This window comes from Homarus americanus, unplaced genomic scaffold, assembly GCF_018991925.1.
Source record: "Homarus americanus isolate GMGI-L3 unplaced genomic scaffold, GMGI_Hamer_2.0 scaffold50281, whole genome shotgun sequence".
NCBI lineage: Eukaryota > Metazoa > Arthropoda > Malacostraca > Decapoda > Nephropidae > Homarus > Homarus americanus.
This window is the reverse complement of record NW_024742338.1, coordinates 5,265,812-5,288,364: the sequence shown is the minus strand read 5'-3', so window position 1 is coordinate 5,288,364 and position 22,553 is coordinate 5,265,812. Positions and strand designations below refer to the sequence as shown.

The following is a 22,553-nucleotide window of genomic DNA, read 5'->3' as shown; positions in this document are numbered from 1 at the left end:
TTCAAAATAAGGACTCTCATGCTGGAACAACACCAGAGTCAAAACACTTGAAAATATACGGAAGTACAATTCATGCTTCCAGATGAAATCCTTTGACAACAGAGTAGTTCTGAGCACGGATGCATGCCCACATTCAAAGTCCAGGTCAAGTCTATCACAAAGCAGGATCCTCTTACCACTAGAAGAAGAGCAGCAAAGTTCTCCAAATCTACTCCATGGGAGATCTTGAAAAGCACTATCAGGTGGCAACATTCATGTCAGACATGACATTGTCCTATCTATCCAAGAAATGCTGCATGACGCAACACGTGTGCAGTCATTTAAAAATGTCCTGGAAAACATGCTCTGGACGAGTGCAAAGTCAGATCAAAGCAGACACCTTAATGCACTACAGTGAGACAATGTGGAGCCTCCCGGAGGGTGGCACACTCATTACGGCTCTAAGGAAAGAGCTGCCCGAGGGCGGCGATTCCATATATATATATATATATATATATATATATATATATATATATATATATATATATATATATATATATATATATATATATATATATATATATATATATACAGAAAAGGCTAATATTAACCAGACTTGCAGGTAACTGGGGTATTGGATAGTGTTCCAGCCCTTATCAATTAGTATTATATAAATATGGGCTAAGACATATATTCATTATATACATTCTATCACCCAGACTATTGAGCATACATCTAAATAAGCATTTGTTCTGTCACACCTCCTAAGGTGGACAGCACATAAACATTTGTTGTTTCACACAGATTCAGGTTACAACCCATAAACATATGTCCCCAGGCCTCCTTGTGAGAGTAAGCCTGTGTAGTGTAGCCTTCTCTGTGTTGACGTCCTAAAGTACCTCCCCCCTACAACCAGACAGAGAGAGGGTCGGCTAGTCCACAGCCAGACACAGTACCAAAGAGAAGTGTATGAGCATTGCTCCCAGGCTGTATCTCTCTCTCTAATTATATCAGCTAATTACAAGCCAATAGCTAATGCTCAGTAGTCTGTCAACAAGCAATTCTGTAACTACCAGAGTATCCAATATAACTCGAAAATCACCACGTGTGTTTACATTAAACCAAGACCACAAATAAAGATAACGACCTGTGTACACTTGTGTAACTTACAAGCTAAGCTAATTACAAGTGTAACCCAGGTGGGCTGGAACGACTCAACGATTCAAAACTACGACTGCACCATGAGATTACCCATTATCTCACCCAGCTTCATCAAACCCCGGCCCAAACAAGGCAACTGGGGTATTGGATAGTAAACGATAGCTATGCTGCAGATGTGAGTTGCAGTGGGTGGGAGTGAATAGTTAATAGAGGGGGACACATCTGAGGAAGTTGTATACCTACATTTTTTTCTCTCGACACACGAGGACAGTGCTGTCTTTTTTTAGGGGTGATCGATTGCATTATTTTGAAATTTTAGATCGAAAATTCCCGATTTAACGAAAAGGGAAACATAAGTGGGGCGGCAATTATGAGTACTTCTCATGCCACGAGGAGTCTATCAGTTGACCGGAGGTGCTAAATGGGTGGCCAGGACTATACAAAGCCTTTGTGTGCAGCATACCAAGCCTGGTGTGGGGGACATGGCAACTAAGTAACCAACAATCGCCCACGAGGCCTAAGAAATGTATTTTTTCTAAGTCATACGCTGTTGACGAAGTTACAAGCCCACTATAATATTAACAAGAGTTATCTTGGATAACTTTCCATCGAGAAGATGCTACTTGTGCCGTTAGTAAAATAATTAATATATAAGAAGAATGACGTCACGCATTTCATGAATAATTAAAATAATTACTAGAAAGCCGTGGGGGCCGTTCGTGTCTTGATTTAAAGATGTGAATAAATAATAGAAGAGAGCTAATCTTTCCCGAAAAATAAATAAAGAACAATCAGGAGAGAATTGTAGATTTTAGCAGAAAAGCTTAGTTCCTGAAAATGGGTAGGATGAGGCGTACTTGAAGGCCTGGGCATGGGACTCACTCTGTATGTCATCAATGGAAAGCGGTCACAGCTGCGGTTCTGAAAAAGAAGCCCCACGTGGACACGACTCTTGTGAGCTACGTCAACATTGCTCACAAGTAAATTCCGTTGAATTGCATTCAGTGCTTAGATAGGGATGTGCAAGGGTATACATATTGGTTAATGGGTGGATTATTCTAGGCTTTGGTGAAGCTAACTTGGTGGCTTGGAGGCTGGTGGTATCAGTTACACGGCGACTCACGAGGTTCCCTGTGGAAGCGAGCAGCTATGTTGGCTACCTAATTTACCCTGATTTCCCAGGATTTTGGCGTGTGCAAATGCATACATGGAAGGGAAGGAAACCACTGAGATCGGCGTAAAGCCATCGACTACCCCACACCACAGCTAAGAAGTGTGTATAATGTGTAGGGATAAAACTGGATAGTGTGAGGGAAACTTATTCTTTTCTGACCTGGTTGTATGGTTGATCTGACGGACGGGCAGAATTACCTCTGTCACTCTCAAGTCAAGTAACGGGAGTCAGCGGCCCCTGGATGCAACTGAGAGTACTCTATGTAGTAAAGTATGAATAGTGACTGGCTATGGGAGACAGAAAATCCCATGGTACTAGGGAGGAGAGTAACTAATTACTTCTGAGTAGCTGTGCTGAGTCTACGAAGTGCCTTCCATTCTCATCAACATGGGTATATGGGGTTGCTTAACCAAGTTCTGATGCGAGGTCGAGACCCTCGTGGTTGTTCTTACACCCTGGATGTGGGGGTGCAAAGGGATTTATTTCGTGCTATGCATGTGCTGTATTTACGTAATGGTGTATTCTGGGCCAGTGCCGTTGTGCTCGGTAACAGGTATGATGGAGGAAGAACCGTGATTTATGAATTCAGGAGTAAAGAATAAAGACTTAGTTGGTGAACAGTCCCCCTAACAAGTGGAGATTGGCTCCTCGTTCTCACATAATTTTGGGTCTCCAGAATACCATAGGTCAGCTATCTTGGGCTTGACCCAAGGGCAGCATCTACTCAGTTCTCACTACAGTTGGAAGTACTTAGAGCCTATCCGTGATAGCTCCATCTTTCCCCTAGCCCTCACAGTTACAGTGACTATTACGGTGATTATCCTTTGAACGTCTATGGATTTGGTGGCCATACTTTCAAAAATCTTCCCAACCAGGTGAGAAGGTTGGGTCACCTTACCCTCTGGCCTGACTGCCGACCATTGCGGTGCTTTTTAAAGATTAGTAGGGTCATTACCTAATACCTGACCATTGTGGACCTGATCTCACCCTCCTCTGTATATATACACCTTGTTTTGTACTTCTCCTTAGTCTGTACTCACCCCTGAAGATGTGAATTACACGAAAGCGCTTGGGAACTTCGTGTTTTCTTCTTTCCTTGTGGTTATCAGCATATACCTGGATCACGCGCAACTACAGTGATTTACTTGCATATATATATATATATATATATATATATATATATATATATATATATATATATATATATATATATATATATATATATATATATATATATATATATATATTGATATTGATATGAGTTATTAGGGATGTCACCTAGGTTAGTGAGTTTTGAGGTGACTAAAGAGGCCGATACGAGAACCGCAGGGTCGTCCACATTCGTTGCACATGTGGAGGGCTGCATCTAGTGCGGGGTGGGCGGTGGCAGCGTCTTTCCGGCGTTGGCGCTTGTTTGCCTCGGTTTGCAGTCGGGCTAACTCGAAAGTATTGACACCTTCTCGTGTGGTGCTCCTCCAAGCGTTACGATGTGGAGTAATCAACTCCCAGGTGAGGAGGTCGATTTGTCACCTTTTTAGGTTTGTCTTAAGTGTCAGCAGGAATACTGGCATTTGTTCTTTTGTCTTCCCAGCAAACTCGGAGGATGGGACGTAGACTACGTTGGTGAAAGTTTTCAAGTGCCTTGAGGTGCTTCCTGTATGTGACCCATGTCTCACTGCTATATAGCAGGGTGGGGAGGACCACTGCTCGATATACATGCAGCTTCGTAGATAATTTCAGCTCCCTACAGCTGAAGACACGGTTTCGGAGTCCGCCGAAGGTTGGAAATGCACATCTGATCCGATTCTGAATCTCTTCATCGATGTCTGCGGTGGTGGACAGGTGGGAGCAGAGATACCGAAAGAGGGTAACATTAGAGAGGGTAGTAACGTTAAGCTGGATGGATGGTGGAGGTGTGTCTGAACCAGGGGCAGGTTGAAAGAGAATGTGAGTCTTACGTATATTCACCTCAAGGAAGGTGCGCGCCTCTACTGGTAGTGTTCAGTGTGAGCAGCAACGAGGTCTCTGCATACTTTTTCAGTAATGGAAGATGTCGAGACCTTGTTCTTGCACAGAGTCGTCTTACATCTTCCTCGTAGTAGGGGCGGTGGACAATATATTCACCCTTGCGGAGAGCAATTGTTCTGACTTGCGCATGGCACTGAAGGAAACACCGTTAACCGTTGAAGAATGTATGCTTAAGTGAACATCTATCAAGTTGGATTGAAGAGTTGGAAGACCTATTAACCCGTCAGCTGGTAAATGAAAGCCTTGGACTACATAAAAATCTGCGGAAAAGTGTTCACCACGCTTAGAAAAACGAATTGGCAATGTTACCTTTCCTGTTACGTCCAACTGCGTACCAGAAACACCTAAGAGATCAGTGTCCGTAGGTCTGACTAAAAATGTTTGGTGAGGGAATCGTCGTTGAAGTTCTTGATATAAGTTAACGGGATTACATTCGCGCATGCACCCGTATCAATGTCCAGGGCAAGCTTGACTGACCCAACCCTCGCCTTGATAACACATTTGGTTTGTTCAGCGCTGCTATATATAAATCATTTCATCTCGGTGCTAGTTTTACAAACCCAACCCCCACCGACAGTATATTGTAAATTGTCATTCTAAGACTCACAAGGCATTTTGCACAAATAACAAACTTTCCAAAGGCAAGAAAATTTTAAGTTTGGTGGGACATGTAAAGAGATATTCACATGAACATATCCAGCGATTACTCACCGCCGACCATCTGCCAGATGACGTTAAGAACAGCGACATGAAGGGCGTGAGGCAACGGTGCTGGTCTTCCTGCTTGTTTCTTGAGCTGCTGCACCAGCTGTGTGCCCTGCCGCTGCATCGCCGCCACCAGCTTGAACTTACCCATTCCCAGGTCTCTCAGTTGACGCAGAGCGAAGCGCCGATTATTGTGCCACAGAGACCCGTTAGTTGCTATCAAACCTGTAAGCGTCACCAACACAGAAAAAGGAGTTACAGAAGCTTCAAATTTATTTTAGGAAAAGTACTTGTAATGTGAAAAAAGTAAGAGTGATTATCCAGAATAAAAATTTATTTTGTTCTTTATAAGAAAATCGTAGTTTTTGTCTTAATGTTTCTTTGCTTTAATCTGAGAATCGTGCAGCATAGTTCACAGAGAATTATTAATCTTGACAGATTACAACAACTTTTGAAAGAAAATACGTAAAGACATGGAAACTCGCTTGCTAGTGATAGTGTGACAAGATAAAGTGTTTCTACGAGTGATGGTGACTTAGGTGACATAAGCTAACCATTCACATGGTGACTGTAGCAATGAAGCAATTTGTGTTATTGTAAACCATAGTTAGGCGTAAATCATATTCAGAAAGACAAAAGTTTCAAATTTATACTGATGGTTTGAAACTATGATAAGTCGTCCCTGAAAAAAAAAAAGATTGAAGTACAGCTAAATAATGAAGTAAGAACTCAAATATTTACCCAAAGACAAAACAAAAAATACGCATATATTTATATCTGAAAGGAAGGAAGTATATTTTGTCCGAAGCATAATCATAGATTGTTTGGGGTAGTTTGATTCTAGCCTTATGTAATAATTCAAATAACTAAATCAAGAATATAAAGAATTTTGTAAGTGTATTGACACATGCGTTACAAATCCCGTTGAATAGTTGACTATAAATTACTATTAAGGAATGATAATGAATTGTTAATTACTTACAAGAAAGAAGGAAGATGAAATGCCATTCAATCAGAGTACCATCCTCATATCTGAGGGTTGGTAACCACAGTCTTTTGAATTATTAATTGCTGTTTTTGCTTGCCTTATTCTTGTTTTGATTTTTTCCGAACATCTATCATCACAGCTGATGTTGCTTTCCAAATAAACACAATTTTCCACATCTATGAGTTCCCTGTTGCCTATCATAATTTTTATTTTAGGATTTATTTCCAATTTGGAAAAAACCATTACTTTCGCCTTTACAGCATTAACTCTTACCCAGGAACGCGCATGCGTGCGTAGTGTCAACAAAGGCTGTAAGAGACTGCTCCTTAAAATTCGTATTTCTGACGAATTCAGCGAGTCTACCAATCCCAGCCTGTGCAGACAACTATAGTAAGACCCAGTTATCAGCACAGTGGCATATATTTTTTTTTTACTTTTCGACTTTGTCATTTTTTGGGGATAAAGCATCTGGTCCTACCACCCGATCCCTCTGAGCAAAGTTTTTCAAGTTTGCGCATGCGCAATGTGATAGTGTGACGTAGCAGTGACGTCATTACCACTCCATCTGACTGCTGTGTTGCCAAGGTGCCCTATGCTCGCCGTTAAACGCTCCCGTTCATTGGAAACGGCGGCAGTAGGTGACAGTGATGCTGACGACTTTCTTCTTGAAGACACGTCAAAGAAGAAGCAGAAACCTCAGAAGTCAGGGTCTCCAGCAGGGGCCACGGCTCCCCCTTGCACCCCTTCTGGGGCTGTAGAGGGTGGACTCCTCCTGTCATCGGGGTTCCCAAGTGAGCTTACATGTGGCTCAATGACCGACCCTCCGCCGACGATGGACATAGGGGATTCCCTTTGTCTCCCTGCCCCGTCACGCCTTCGTCGTCTCGCCTTTCCTCGGGACTTGCCTCTGAGCACACGGACGACCTGGTTCTTCCGTCACTGCTCTCCACTTCAGGACTCAACACTTCGCCTCCGCCGAGGTCCCACAGTCGTGATAGTCACCACACAAATGGACGAGACGGTACGCCTGCTCACTCAGGTGGGCTTTCCTGCTCCCCAGGGGGAGGTGATGCTGAAGTTCACCATCATCACCCCAGAAACTCGTCGTACCAAGGTAATGGTTCGCCACGTACCCTGGGAGATCCCTATCGACGATCTTCGCCCTCTTCTTCCACAACTACTGGACATGGAACGCCTCATCAACCCGGTCTCCAAACGTCCATCCAACGAACTCATCGGCTGGTGGGTGGGCCCCCTCCCTCCGAAGGTGAATGTAGGACCTTTTCACAACTGTCCTCTCGACCGATTTATCGGAACCCCGAAAATCTGTGGTCGTTGCCAATCGTGGAAACACCGCACCTGGGAGTGCACGAGGATGGTCGCCTGCGGTTTCTGTGCTGATCCTCACGAAACAGTGGAATGCAAATCGAAAATTCAGAACAAAATCCCAGTTATTCCACGGTGTGTCAATTGCAATGGCAGTCACCACGCCTGGAATGCCAATTGCCCACAGCGTCCTGGCACTCGCCCGGGGAAAACTTACCTTGTACCACCGCCCTCGTCTCTGACGAAACCCCTGTCAACCAAACCTCACTCCTATCCACCACCGCCTCTTCCATCCACCAAGGTATTTCCCATTGATCTCCTCTCCTCTACCATCTCCCCTATCACCCCTACCACCCATCCTTTTTCCCCTCCCTCCCTCTCCCTACCGCTCTTGGAACATGGTCGTTGCCGGCCCTGCCACAAAGTCACCACCATCTTCTGCCCACCCGGACCCCCGCTGTCTCTCACCAGCACCACCACCTCTTACTCAACTGAACCCTCACCGTCCCTCTCCGTCGCTACCATCACCACATGCCCAGTCGGGCCCTCGGCAATCCTCGCCGGCACCTCCAGCTCCTGTACAGGTACACCAAGTTGGTTCTATGGAAACAATCACTCTCCGTCTGGATCGCCACTCCAAGCAAATCAACCTTCTCTCTGCCCAACTCGACTTGTTTGTGAAAACAATTGCGACATTGCAGAGGCAACAACAACTCATTCTGGACACCCTGACCCAACAGGGGCGCACTTTGCAAGCCCTGATGACCCTCCTCCTTCCATCTCCCGAGGTGGAGGATCCATCCCTCGCTCTCCCACTCCTCCCTCTCCATTTTTCTCAACAGAATTTGGTACCTCCTCTGGAGCCCTGTCTAGCCCCTCCGACTCATCTCACACCGGAGGCCGTTCCCTCCTCTTCTTACAATGGAACATCCAGGGACTTAGACCTCGCCGGACAGACCTCGCCTAGTTTGTGCTCTCCCATCAAGTAGATGTTGCTCTACTTCAGGAAACCATCACAGACGATGTTACTCCACTCCGCCTCTCTGGCTATACTGTTTACACCCTGCCTCGGTACCGTGGGCAGGCTCGTGGCCTCCTCACCCTTGTGCGTAACACCATTCCATCTGTTCGTCTCCCTTCACCTGGCTCACATGGACCCCCGTCTGAATTACTTTCTGTCTCCCTTACTCTTGGTGACCGGACCCTTCGTGTAGTCAATGTTCATTTCAAGAGTGATTCTCTGGACCCCCAGGTTCTTCACGACCTCCATGATGGGATTCCCACTATTGTTCTTGGCGACTTTAATGCCCGCCATCCCACTCTTACTCCGGATCATCCCACGCCATGTACCCTTAACGGCTCACATCTCTCACAGTTTCTTAATGGGGATGATGATGTTCGCTTTCTTTGTCCTGACGATCCTACTCGCCTCCCCCATAGTTTCCTTGATGTTGGCTTACTATTGAACGGTATTACCTCCTTTCATCCTACCGTCTGCACCGAGCCTGCTCTGTATAGTGACCATCTTGCCGTTACTACCCATCTCAGGCTCTCCTTCTCTGCCCCGACATCAGCTCCTTATCGATCCCCTCGCCTTCGTCTCACACAAGATGCTGTTCCTTCCTTTACCCAATACCTTTCTACCTGGGCGGATTCCTATGTTGTCCCCCAGTCCCTTGACTCTTACAGCGCTGATTTTGTTGATGCCGTGTATGACTCTGTCAATCGCGCTACACCTCCACGCCCTCCCCGTCACCCCAGAAGTGCCACCAACTACTGGTATCGTATCCCTGCCATGAGACATCTCCGGCAGGTAACCCGCGATCTCCACTCTGCCATACGGAGATCTCGGTCTCCAGAGGACTGGGAAGACTTCATAAATTGGTGCTCCTTTGCAACTCAGGAGCGCCGTCGGATACGTGAGGAGGACTGGCTATCCTTCACGGGGTCTCTATCGTTCCAGTCGTCACCCTCTTATGTATGGAATCGGATTAATGCTATACGGGGTACTCGACGGAGGCCTCCTCCCCACCCTGACCCCGCCTCCCTTGCCTGCTCTTTAATGGAGGACTGGGCACGAGCTTCCTCTCCTGAGGCACTTCCAGATCCAATGCAGGAGGCAGTGCAGGCTCGCATCGATGCGTCTGAGCCTGTTGTTCGTGCTTCCCTTACCTCCCCTGCCCCCACTGATCATCCCATCACACAGTTCGAGCTTGACAGTGCTCGTCGCTCTAGAAAAGACACCTCCCCTGGGAATGATCAGATAACCTACTCCGTCCTCAACGCCTGTACTAATATTCCTAACGGCCCCTTGCTTGCTCTCTACAATATGTCTTATGAACATGGGGTTCTCCCGTCCAACTGGAAAAATGCCACTATTATCCCCATCCCTAAGCCGGGAAATCCTGGGAAATATCGACCCATTAGTCTTACCTCCTGTGTTTGCAAGATGATGGAGAGGATACTCCATCGTCGCCTTCTTCACACCATAGGCGGCTTCCACAACTCCCTTAGTGGTTTCATTCAACATCGCAGCACAGCACACTCCATTGCTTCCTTTTATTGCAATCAGACTGCCAGCATCTTCGACTTCTTTGATGTCAAGGGAGCCTTTGATACGGCTCAGCCCGCCCTCATTTTAGCTGAACTTGCGCGGTTAGGGGTTAAAGGGAGACTTCTACAATGGATCGCCTCTTACCTCACTGGACGTCAGGCCTGGGTTCGCGTTGAAGGCTCTATGTCTCCTGTTCAAGAAATGAACCTCGGCACCCCTCAAGGTGGAGTCCTGAGTCCCACCTTGTTTAACACTCTCATGCACTCCATTGCATCTCTCCCGTGGCCGACAGAAGTTGTCCACTCAGGATATGCTGACGATGTCCTATTCCAAGCCCCTTACTACCTCAGCATGCAGGAAGCCCTTGATCTGGTCTCCAGAGAGTGTGATTCACTTGGTTTCCTTCTTTCAACTGCGAAAACAAAAGCCATGTGGCACTGTCGTGTTGTACCTCCACCCCTTCTCTTATCAGGAACGCCCTTGGACTGGGTTAATGAGACAAAATACCTGGGTGTGTATGTAACTCGCACACGTTGTCAGATCCCTGAAGTCCGCTATCTTCGAGACATATGCTTTCGGTGTCTCGCTCCCCTCTCTACCATGTGCAGGGGTTCCCTTGGTGCCTCCATCCCTGTACTTCTCACCATGTACAAGTCCTTTGTCCGTTCCTGTGTCGACTACGCCGCCCCTGCCCTCGTCAACATTAGTCGGACTGCTGTCAACCGTCTCGAAGTTATCCAGAGGAAAGCTGCTCGTATCATCCTTGGGGCTCCTCAGTGGACACGCTCTACGTCTCTATATACCGAACTTGGTCTTTCCCCCTTACAGGATCGTGTCCAGGAGTTTTACCTAAAAACTGCCGTTTCCATTCTACGGGATCCTCGGGGCAACTATGTCCAAACCAACTTGACTCCTGCTGTCCGAGACCGACCTCCATCTAGAAGACAGTGGCGAGGGTCATTCATCCGAGCCCTTCAGGAACACTACCTCCTGCCTGATATTGCTGTCACCCCTGCTATTGGTTCGTCTCCTTCTCCCTGGCTGGATTTTCAACCTGAAGTGATTGCCCTCGGTGGACCGCTCCCGAAATCCCAGGTGAACCCTGTTATTCTCTGCAAATACCACCTCTCCAGGATCGCCCACTGGTCCCCAGGTAGGGTCGTCCTCTACACTGATGGTTCTGTTGACCCCGCTACAGGTAGGGCCGGGGCTGGTGTCTACATTTCCCGTGCTGATGCCCCTGAGCCTGTCAAACTGTCTCTCAGAGTTTCTGACGGGGCATTCTCCACTCAGGCAGAACTAATAGCCCTCCTTGCTGCCCTTCTCGCTGAGGAAGAAGCAGATGGTTTCTGCCCCTTGCTTGTCTGCTGCGATTCCAGGTCTGCTCTCGAAGGGATCGCATTTGGACCAGGGGAAAATAAGGACCTCATCCTCCGAATACGAGGGTTAACATCCACACTTCAGGATGCAGGCCGTCCTGTGACATTCCTATGGATACCCAGTCATGTCGGTATCTTGGGGAATGAGGCAGCAGATGGCCTTGCCAAGACTGGCTGCAACAAGACCACACCTGACTACGCTGTTCCTCGAACACTTTCACAGCTTAGGATCCAAATTCCCCGCAAACAGAGAGAAGCTCGGGAAGCAGCCATCCCCGTGGACTCCCCGCCCACGTGGCACGATGTCCTCCGTAAACTTCCTGACCTCTCATACGTCTATGGGAAAGGGTCGCGGAAAGGGGACGTGATTGCTGCCCGTATCATCATTGGGTATGACTTTGCTTGGGAGATTGTTATCCCCGCATCCCCTGAGCAACGCTCTTGTGCATTATGCAGAAGACCCGACAGCAGCACCCTTATCCACTACCTCCTAAGATGTCCCCACACACAACGCTTCCGTGACGCCTGCTGGACCACCACTCCACGACCCCCTGACGGAGACACGATGATCCTCCCCATACTGGCCAGATATTTTGTAAATAACCTTGATAAGGTGTTAAAGGAATATCCTTCCTTCCTTAGGCTTTAGTAAGCCCCTTTATAATATTTATACTGTCTATACTTGTCACACTTGCCAGATGCTTCTGGTGTCATTGTACAGGGGTACCTAGTGACAGCACTAGGATCCCGCTTCCTGTATCAAGGAATAAACAATTGAAATTGAAATTGAACTCTTACCCCATATTTTTCAACTTTTCCCGCTATTCTATTCACCAGTTTTTGTAATACCTCTTCACTATCTGTGATAAGGGTATTATCATCTGCATAGCGTAATTTGATATTACTTTACCATTAACTCTTAGTCTTTATTTATCATTTATAACTTCTCTCATTAAGAATTCTGAATATATATTATACAACATCGGAGATAGAACACAGCCTTGCCTTACTCCGTCTAACTGTGAACTAATTGATAAGTTCATTGCTTACTAACACTGCAGCTTCTTGATGCCAGTAAAGATTCTTTAAAATTCTAAAATCTTTCATTAATGACTATTGTTCTTTACCTTATGAAAAGCTATTTAAAAATCAACAAAGCAGATATAAACAAATCGTGGACCTCTAAGCCCTTTCACTCATAATTCTCAAACCAAATATAGCTTTTCTAGTTCTTTTTGCTCTGTTTTTCTGTTCACATAACTCGCTTTCTATTTAACAAAAAAATCTACTTAAAATTACGTTTAATAAAACTTTGCAGCCATGACTTATTAAGCTTATTGTTCTAAACTGGGTGTACTCTGAGGCTCCTGGCTTTATAGGTAACAATACAAATATTGATTTTTTGAAATCACGGGAAAGGTTTCCTTTGAGATATATAAAATTATATATTTTAGTCAAACATTTTAACCCATTCTTGCCACTTTTTTTTTAAATTCTGCTAGAAGCTGATCAACCCCCCAAGCTTTATCATTTTGCTCACAGCTGCTCTAACTTCCGATTCCAGAATTGGTAGTTCGATCTTTATTTACTTTTGTTTCTTACCTCTACTCTAGCCTTATCATTGTATAGTTCTACATATGCTGCTCATTTTTATTTTACATCTTCTGACTCCAAAAGGATCTCATTGTGTTTGGTTTTAATTTGTTTTTTGTTTATTTTTTGGGGGTTCATATGTTTAATTTTTCTGTAAAATTCCATACAGTTATGCCTTCTGTCATCCTCTTCGATCTACATGCATTTCTTTTCTATGTAGTATTGCCATACCTATTTACATCATTTTTATTTTTATTTCTTTAAGTTCTTTGTAAGCCTCACTTCCTCTTATCATCTTTATTTGTCTCCCTGTATTTATTTTCTTTAAAATTTCTTTTGTCATTCACTCACTTTTAGCTTCGTTCCCGTATGTCCTATGACTTTTCCCCAGTCTCTAACATTACTTTCTTATAGTTATTAAATTGTTGTGCTGGTCCTTGTTTATCATATTCACCATCTAACAATACTGAAAATCAATTTTTGGTTTCAATTTCATATTTTATCCCTGCCCTTGATTTTAGTTTGTCTAACTCCCGTTTGGTTTTATCCATAGTTTTTATTTTTTATTTTTGAAAATTTGGCCTTACTAAATTCATTACTGGGACTTGATCTAACCCACAATCTGTCCCTGGATAGGTGTTGGTTTGGCTTAATAAATTTCTGAATCTTTCCTGAATTAAAATGAAATCCATTTAAGTCCTGACTATGTTGTTTATATTGTCTTGTGGTGAGACCCATGTATCCTACCCACGCGTTCCTACTTCTGTTGCCATTAACACGAATATAAACCATCTAAATTTCCCTCTCCACTTAATAGTAGCAGCACAGTTTGCCTCTCCAGTTAAAGGCAGTAGCACAGTTTCACTCTCCACTTCAAGGCAGCAACACAGTATTTCTCTCCACTTAAAGGCAGTAGCACTGTTTCACTCTCCACTTTAAGGCAGCAACACAGTATTCCTCTCCACTTAAAGGCAGTAGCACACTTTCCTTCTCCAGTTAAAGGTAGCAGCACAGTTTCCTCTCTCCACTTAAAGACAGCAGCACAGTTTCCTTCTTTATCTAAAGTTAGCAGCACAGTCTCCCTCTTCACTTAAAGGCAGCACACAGTTTCCCTCTCCAGTTAAAATTCATCTTCAAACTGAGTCTAGAACAACCACGGCTTCTCTGTCAGCCCAGAAGACTCGGAGATCGAATGAAACCAATAGACTTACCATTGGCAGTTTCTTCCCCATACTGAAGAAATTTCAATGAAGGTCTGTCGACGAAGTCCTGACTGGTAAAAGCGTCTTTGATCAGCTGGTAGTCGTGGAGAATCACATTTACCTTCGTCCCGAATCTCCATCTGCAAAAAAAATGGTGTTTTGTGAAGTAGTTATGAGACACGAAACAAAAACGACGATTTTTTTCTACATCGTCGTAATATTCATCTACTAAACATATTTTCATCCCTTATCCTGGCTTCTCATCTGGGTAAATGCTAGCTCTTGGAATCAAAAGACACTGTGCGTCTTGTGTGAGTTAAAAAGTTTAACTTGATATTAATTAAATTCTCTTACTTTGTGTAGTCACCACCACATAATGGGTGTTGCTACAAGTAATGCCTTTATATGCATATATTTACCTAAATGAAAACAAGATACTGTATTTGGTTTAACATTTCGCTCCTCATAGTAAAACTGGTAAATTATCAGTGCCACTATTCTCTCTGCTTAAGTCGTAAAGATGATCCAATATTTTACATTTCAAAATATATAGATTCACCAGTAACCTAAAAAAATAATCACAAAGTCGAACATTTCATATTGTGATTTCTATACATCGTATTATTTTGCCGAGACATAGTTTGGTATTAGAATTTCTGTGAGCTAGGTGTTTTGATTATTTTCTATCCCAAGCAGCAGCTATTTTGGCAAGTTTAGGGAGATTTTCTAGAATGTATTGCATCATATATGTTATGATTTACTGACGCATTGTAAGCCTTGATCATTCTAGAACTCTCAGGCCATTTCTCGTTCCGACGTGCAACCTCTGGATGTAGCTAGAATGCTCTAGGCGTCTGACGAGACGCCTAGGAAGTCAGTCCCCTGATTCTGTTCAGAGTGTGAATTACATGTTACGTATATTTTACGTTGGTTAATTCCCAGTTAACCAGGTTGGTAACACGTATAATATAATTGGGCTTTTGGTAACGAAACCCAATTGAAGTTTCTTGTTTTAATATAAAAGGATTATGTCTATAATTCCTGAGTGTAGATCAACCATAAGTTCCACTATTTATGAGTGAATGAGAAAGAGGACAGCGTTTATGAATATAAACGTGGATCACGTCCGTTCGATATTAGTTGATGTGAGTGATTGATGAGTAGTGACCCATCGAGGGAAAACGGTATGGGTACGTCGTTCCCCTCGAAGGAAGACGGAGCCAACCACTGCAGCTCTCAAATAACGTCTTCCTCTAGTCAAGGATATCAAACTACTGCTCGCTTCAGGTGGCCAGAGAGCAGGCTACTTATGCCTTTACTCAGCATAGTATGACACAGCTTCCCGTGGGGTACACCTTATCACGTGCATTGAACATGTCACCTAATAGCCAGTGGAAAGTTACAAGGGGTGAAATCTGAATATAAATCAGATGTAAGAACCCATTTATATAATACGTCTGTTGATGAGACAAGGGCCATCACATACATGCCTAGTGACAACTAAAATAATTGTTGCGCAAGCCTTGTGGAACTGATGAGCGAAACAAAGTGAAAGACTAAGGAACTGTACACAGTAGTGTACAGACTGTATACATTTGAAGTAAGAAGGCCAGTTGTGAAAACATACCCTGTGAACAGTTTTGTGAAGACTTAGTGATCATTAAAGAGGCCTACAACTCACAATTGTGTTTCTGTGACCTGGTGGAAATCTTCCCGCCTGTTGTTCTGTCTGTACGCTGATACCTATCCCCGGGAAATCACCGAAGACTGGCGGGACAGTTAGTGCTGGCCGCTGGTAACTAGCGGTGGAAGCTAGGAAGCAGCGAAAAAGGGGCCCGTAACAGTATATTTCGTGTGTTAATTTCGGATCATCCCAGAATAGTTCCTGGAAACCATTGCCAACTCATATGGAAAAGTGGTGTCGCGTCTGCTAACTCAGTTACCAGCTTGGAAGTACCGTGATGTTCTTTAAATAACTACTTAAATGTTAGTCTGTTAAAAACAAACATTGAAGTGCATATTTTTTTTCATTTTAAATGGTTGGGTCTTTCAGGTTTCATGTAGCTTTTCCCCAAAAATAGAAAAATATGTTTTTAAATGTAGATTTTCCTGTTGATTCCTCCAAATATATATTTTTTGAGTTATTATTTTGGAAAATTATATATTATTTTATTAGGTTATGTTAGGCTTGGCAAGTTTAGGTTAGGTTGCATATATTTTTTGAAACTAGCAAGTAAATCTACATTAAAAACGGTTTCCCTTATATTTTGGGGGACACGATACATGAAAATGAAAAGACCTACCCTTAACTTAATAAAAATTAAATTTATTTAAAACAAAATAGTTCTCAAAAATATTTTGGGAATCAGCAGAAAAATCTACATTCAAAATAATCAATGTGTTGCAAACAATAACCTACTGACTATATATAAACTGTTTTACTTAATTATCGGGTGGTATCTCACAATATTATGTAAGGCGCAAAGGGTTTAACTTAAAAGTGTTTTATTCCCCAGCCGGTTTTGGCTATGCCACCGTTTGGGAGGTTAAAAAATTTAACGCTGTGTTGGTTATATTTATATAGTTTCAAAATTCTTGACTATACTCACACATAGATGCCGCCGTACTTCTTGTGTAAGTCGAACAGCTGATCGTGTATGCTCTTCCTTGTCAGAGGGATGTAACCAATCAGAGGAAGTCCCCAGCGCCCTGATAAAGAATTCACTTATAGAACTTTACAAAGAATACAGCTGCATATTGCTGGAAAATAAAGTTGAATATATAAATTATGGAGAACCCTGAAACTTTTGAGAAAGTGCAGAATGAAGATAAACTATTATTACTAAATATACAGTATATTACAGAAATCGTTACGAGAGGTTAGTTACGAGTTTATGATTTGTCACATGTATGACAGTATAATAATGGATGTTTAGTTATATTAAATATTTCGTGCCCAAATTAAAGACACACATTTCTACCGTCATTTGCTTTTATGGCGCGTCCCTTCGAATTAAAAGACTAGAAAGAGGCAAGACGCGACACACTCGCTACTGATACGTCCACATGACAGGCCACACCAGACACAACCGCAACCTACAACCGCAACCTTTCTCCGAGCACACTCTCCAAACCCTCTCTCACCATGAACGGTTACGAGTTTGATAACGTGGCGCGGATACGTCCGGATATGCCGACCTGCCCCAAGAAATTAAACCTCCTAGTTCTCAAGAAGTTCTTTGAAACTAATGAGATCGTGGGGGTCACCAAGGTGGAACGACTAAAGCTCCATGGTGACATCAAGATCACCTTCGCCGAGAAGGGTATGCCCGTACAGCTCGCGGAGATCCCAGACATCAACGGCATTCCATTTAAAATGATTGCCTACAAGTGGGACAACCTGAAGCTGGGAGTAATCTCCCACTCCGAAATTGCCCACGTGGACCAAGCAGAGCTGAGTGAGCTCCTCAAGGGGCAACTCCAAGTTGTGAAGAAGCTGTCCGACACCACTGCTCTCATCGGATACCATACAACCTTACCCAAGGAGGCTCAACTGGCGTGGGTAACTGTGCCAGTCAAGCCCTACTGCAGACCGAAACGCTGTTACAAATGCAATTACTACGGACACACTGTCAACAAGTGTGAGGCGCAGGAGGACACCTGCTCCCTGTGCGGCAGCCCCGGACACCGCTACACGGTCTGCCCCAACACAGTAAAAAAATGCGCTGCCTGTGACGGCCCACATTCCTCCACCGATCGGACCTGCCCGAAATGGAAGGAGGAATGCAGGATAGCCAAGGCTCGACTCGACAAGAAACTGAGCTACAGAGAGGCCCTCCTTGCTGTACACTCCCAAGACAAGAAAAAACCAGCAGAAAAGAAAAACCAAGAAAAGAAAACTCAAGAAAAGACACCCGCCACACAGAATCAAGAACACCACGAGGCCCGTGGAGCTGAAGCACACGTGGTCAACCTTACCGTCTCCGACTTCTTCAACACCTATGAGGACATAAGACACGAGGAAGACGAACAACAAGACCGAAACACGAATGAATGGACACTGCAAGAGAGCAAGAAGAGGAGGAGAGTTAGAAGAAAATCTACATCAAGCTAAGAAGAATACCAAGACAGAAGACCAAAACATTTCCTCCACACAAGAAAACAACACACACAATCAAGCCGACCAAGCACTGAGAATCCATGGCCCAACCCAACACGCACTTGGCGCTTGAGCTGACGCTAACCTGACTCTGTTCTGCCGCCTCCTGGTCGCGTCCAGGCGAGTTGCTGCTGCCTCCAACTTATACTCCCTCACGCAAGCGGTGTTTAGCCACTGCACCTATTCTCTCCTCCTAAAATTCACTTCAATCCTCCCTTTATCCTTCCCCTGAACCCCCTTCCCCCCTGTCACTAGCATTTCATGTTCATGTTCACCTTTCTCCATCCATCAAACCCCATAATTACATTTATCACCATACTTCAGCTTAGTAAAATCAATATTATAAGTGCACAGTTAATAATTGGTTTTACAATTATAAGTCACCAGGTTCATACGCAGAAAAACCAAGGTATATATAATTCAAGACCCAACGCAAGGATTACGCCAAATTAAAACTATCACAAACCAGCCGGCTTTGTCCTGACCTGCCTTGGGTCAGGATAGGACATTCTTCCATCATAAAACACCTTGGTAAAAACATTGCAAGTGAAAGTAACCTCACAGAAATAAAAATTGTAATTAAATTGTAAAGGTTCTGAAAGAGGGATTGTTAATGGACCCTATAGCGGTATCAAGGTGTCGCAGAAACTGTTGAGTAACGGTGTGGGTAGCCACTCACCTGGCGGCATTCCGTCAGGCTTCTTGAAGAACCTCCACAGCAGGAAGAGCAGCCCTACCAACAACAACAGGTCTGCCAACATGCTGCCGTCTCTGTTGTCTTATTGTTTCTGTCGGAGAAGGACGATGTCATTAAAGCATACTTGTTAAAATGAAACTTGTGATATATGGAACACTTACAATCATAATTATTCAGCAGCAGCTGTGTAATTACATAAATGGGTGAAAACTCTAATGAAACAATCAGGTTCCTGTCCTATGAAATACATTGCTTCCCTTTTCTTCTTGTAAGCAAATTGTTACCTTTATTCCCATATACAATTACACAAGTACTAGTCAATGGTGAAAAAGAATCCTGCAGTGGACGAGTATCCTACCAGGTATAGTTTGCTCCACTCCCGCGTTTACCACTTCGCGTTGCGAATGATCTCTCTCCCCGAGTTGTGAACCCCAAACTCTGAAGTGTGAATTCGAAGCATTCGCTTGCGAGCGGGAGGGAGAGAGTAAGGGTGTGTAGGAGTTCGTTGGTGTCTTTCTGTGGGGGCGGGGCGGGGAAGAGGGAGGGAAGTGTACATATCAGAGAGAATACAAGGCAGAACAATGCTTTCACGGGGTCTCAACAGGTGAGCGCAATCGTCTAGCACTAGCCAGATGAAAATACTAAAGTTTCAATTGGATGAGAGAGATATGAATTCATGTTCTGAGAAAGGTGTTCCTTTGCAAAGGGGGGCATTTATGAGCAAATGGATTATGGACAAGTTTGCGTTTATATCTTGTAGAAACAGTGAAGTTTTATTCAACCCATTGGTTAAGATATGGAACTACCCCCAGCTGAATTAATTCGTCTGGCGATAGCCAGAAAAAAGTAGTTAAGAAGACATCGTACTGAAGGAATTAATTAGCAATCAAAACAATCAGGAAGTGAGTACCAAATATTTATTGTAATACAAACCTGATGTGAACAACACGAGTTGAGTTGGAAGCTGCCCGGTATAGAATCAGCAAACCACATATTTCAGTTGCGTTAAAAAGTGAGGTTAAATGGTAAAAAAAGTTATTATTATTATTATTATTATTATTATTATTATTATTATTATTATTATTATTATTATTATTATTATTATTATTATTATTATTATTATCAAATGTGCAATTAATGATGCAAAGCGATATAGCTGTTTCTTAAAGGTCGTAAATAATAAAGTTTCTCTGTTGTGCACTGAACGTGATGGTGTTTCGGACTATTTGGCCATAGCTGTATGTAGGGTGATTCTTTGAACGCTGGCCGTACTGGTCGGATGTGTCAGCCTTGTACTCTGCGACAACACTGCCGATTTTCACTGGCTGCCGAAGCTTTGCACCATGTCTGGGGCAAGTGGTGGGCAGAAATTTATGAAGGCTTTGGCTAGAGAAGAAAAGTTTGCACTACTGAACAGCTTAGAAGACGACCTGCGGATTTCAAGTACCGAATCGGAAGCAGATGATCCGCGGCCAACAACAATGGAGGTGACAGACAGTTTTCAAGAGGTGATTAGTAAGAAAGAAAAGAAGAGGAGGCGAGAGTTGGCGAAGAAAAGTGAAGGAAGTGATAGTGATGAGATCATGAATGATAGGAAGAAGAGGACTGCACACACACAGAAGAAAGCAGAAGGAATTCAGCTGGGAATAAAACACAGCAGGTTAGTCGATTGGATCATTGTGAAAGTATCAATGTACCGAGCAACCCGGGTGGTGGAAACAGCTCAGGTAGGAGGAGGTTGAACTTTCCAAGTGATCTAAGCATGTCAGTCAAAGAGCGGTTGCTGTGGGCTGCTACACTGGGAAGAGAGCATAAATAGTTTGAACCCCTGCTTAAGGAAGGTCGTAATAATTCCTATCTAACTGTAGCTGGGAATGAGGCGGTGAAGTTTTTGACGACAATAGGATTTAAGGAAGTGATAATGACGGTGCCTGAGAACGTAGAACACCAAACCAAGGTGATCGCCTTCATGTACCCGGTTATACCGGATCCTGATTTTCTTCTTGACGGTACACGATTCGTATGGGCAAAGCGACACGAAATCCGAGGTGAGAAGAAGAACCAAGTGGTAACATTGATGAAGGGAGACGTTCCGGAGAAGATATTCATTTCTGGAATAGGATATAGGAGAATTGCAAAGTTTATTGAACAACCTCTTTTGTGTTATAAGCACAGCAGGTGGGGCCATATGGCCTGGAAATGTCAAAGTGAATGTCGGTGTCGTTACTGTGGAAAAAAACCATAATTCAATAGAATGGGCAATATGTTGTGCCGTGCTGTTGCAATTTTGCGTGCATAATGCAGGTTTCTCAATTTGTAATAAGAAGCCACACATGCGTGGTGTGCGGTGACAGAGCATGGGGAAAGTGCAACAGCGAGAAAGGGAGGAAGGCAAAGCTGGCATTACGGTACGGTACGAAGTACGGTACGGTACGGTTGATATTAAGTCAGAATGTACGGTACGGAATTACGGTACGATATTTGCCTTGAAGTACGGTACGGTACGATTTAGGAACGGAAAAATGAACAAAATTCCGTACCGTACCCCAGGCTTAAAAACATGATCATGCAATTATTAACCCCTTCAGGATTGTGACGCATTTTGACAGCTTATTCTGGCTATCATTAGACACTTATGCAGCTTAGGAAGGATTTATGGGAATAAACAGTATAGACTAGCTGAATTAGCCATCTGTCTATTGTCTTTCATATACCCTTCCTAAATTGAATAAAATCATCTAATAATAGTCAGAAAAGAGAAAAGAAATGTGTCATCGATCTTCAAAGGTTTAATGCGTTGGTGGCTTCAGTGAGTGCACTTATGTGATCAGTACCGTCCGCCAGGCGCCAGCTGGTAGTCTGGTACTGTCAGTACTGATCACGTTGCGTCACGCGAACTATTCACGTATAACTTGAGAGTTGAGAGTAGTGTCTCCAACTCTCCACAGTCACTCCTTCCATTGTCGTTGTCGCCGTCGGGAGCAGTCATCCGAGGCAGGCAGGGGCACTTTATCTAATATTGCACGTTATTGGTAAGATGACACATATTTTTGCTTCATTGTAAATTAGGTAGACTAAGAAATAAAATTCCGTAATAAGGCAACAATATTATGTGGGCACATTTACATCTATAGTCACTTCGTCAATGTTCCCTTTCAAATCCACACATGTAATGTAACAAATTGTTCACAAATAGAGAATTATTTTGATGTAAATATATTTTGCTGATGGTACGATAAAAGTACGGAATTACAGTACTGTATTTTTTCCGTACTGTACGGTACGGAAAAGTAAATGGGGGTACGGTACGAAATTACGGTCCGGTATTTTAGCCAGGTACAGTGTACGGAAAAATATTCCGTACCGTACCGTACTACCAGCCTTGGAGGAAGGACGAGAAGTTGCAGGCGAGACAACTCTAACTTCAACTGAGAACGTGTGGAAGAAGAGGATGGAACAGAGTGGCACGTTGAAGGTAACAGGAAATGGTGCAGGAGCTGCACCAAAGTTGTTCCAGAAGATAAGGTAATTGACAAGTTTGGTGATGTGTATGGTTTAGTAGTTCAACTGAGGCAAGAGATTCAGAGGATTAGAAAAAAAGGAAAAAA

At 43.8% G+C, this 22,553-nt stretch overlaps 1 protein-coding gene across 1 annotated transcript; it reads right to left on the bottom strand.

Moving 5' to 3' along the window:
• Positions 1-5,030: 5,030 nt before the first annotated feature.
• LOC121876868 (cytochrome P450 2L1-like) lies at positions 5,031-19,295 on the bottom strand. The gene is made up of 4 exons (XM_042382369.1): positions 18,928-19,295; positions 16,699-16,798; positions 14,099-14,229; positions 5,031-5,272 (listed from the first exon to the last, which is right to left on the bottom strand). The coding sequence occupies exons 1-4, from the start codon at positions 19,007-19,009 to the stop codon at positions 5,046-5,048; spliced, it is 540 nt and encodes a 179-aa protein (XP_042238303.1). The 5' UTR covers positions 19,010-19,295; the 3' UTR covers positions 5,031-5,045.
• Positions 19,296-22,553: the final 3,258 nt, after the last annotated feature.

Excerpts from the sequence above, each read along its gene's own strand:
- LOC121876868 (XM_042382369.1), bottom strand. The coding sequence starts at position 19,009 with ATGTTGGCAGACCTGTTGTTGTTGGTAGGGCTGCTCTTCCTGCTGTGG. Across the intron at positions 16,799-18,927 it reads GCCTGACGGAATGCCGCCAG|GGCGCTGGGGACTTCCTCTG; the intron begins GTGAGTGGCTAC and ends ATTCTTTATCAG. Across the intron at positions 14,230-16,698 it reads AAGTACGGCGGCATCTATGT|ATGGAGATTCGGGACGAAGG; the intron begins GTGAGTATAGTC and ends TTTTTTTTGCAG.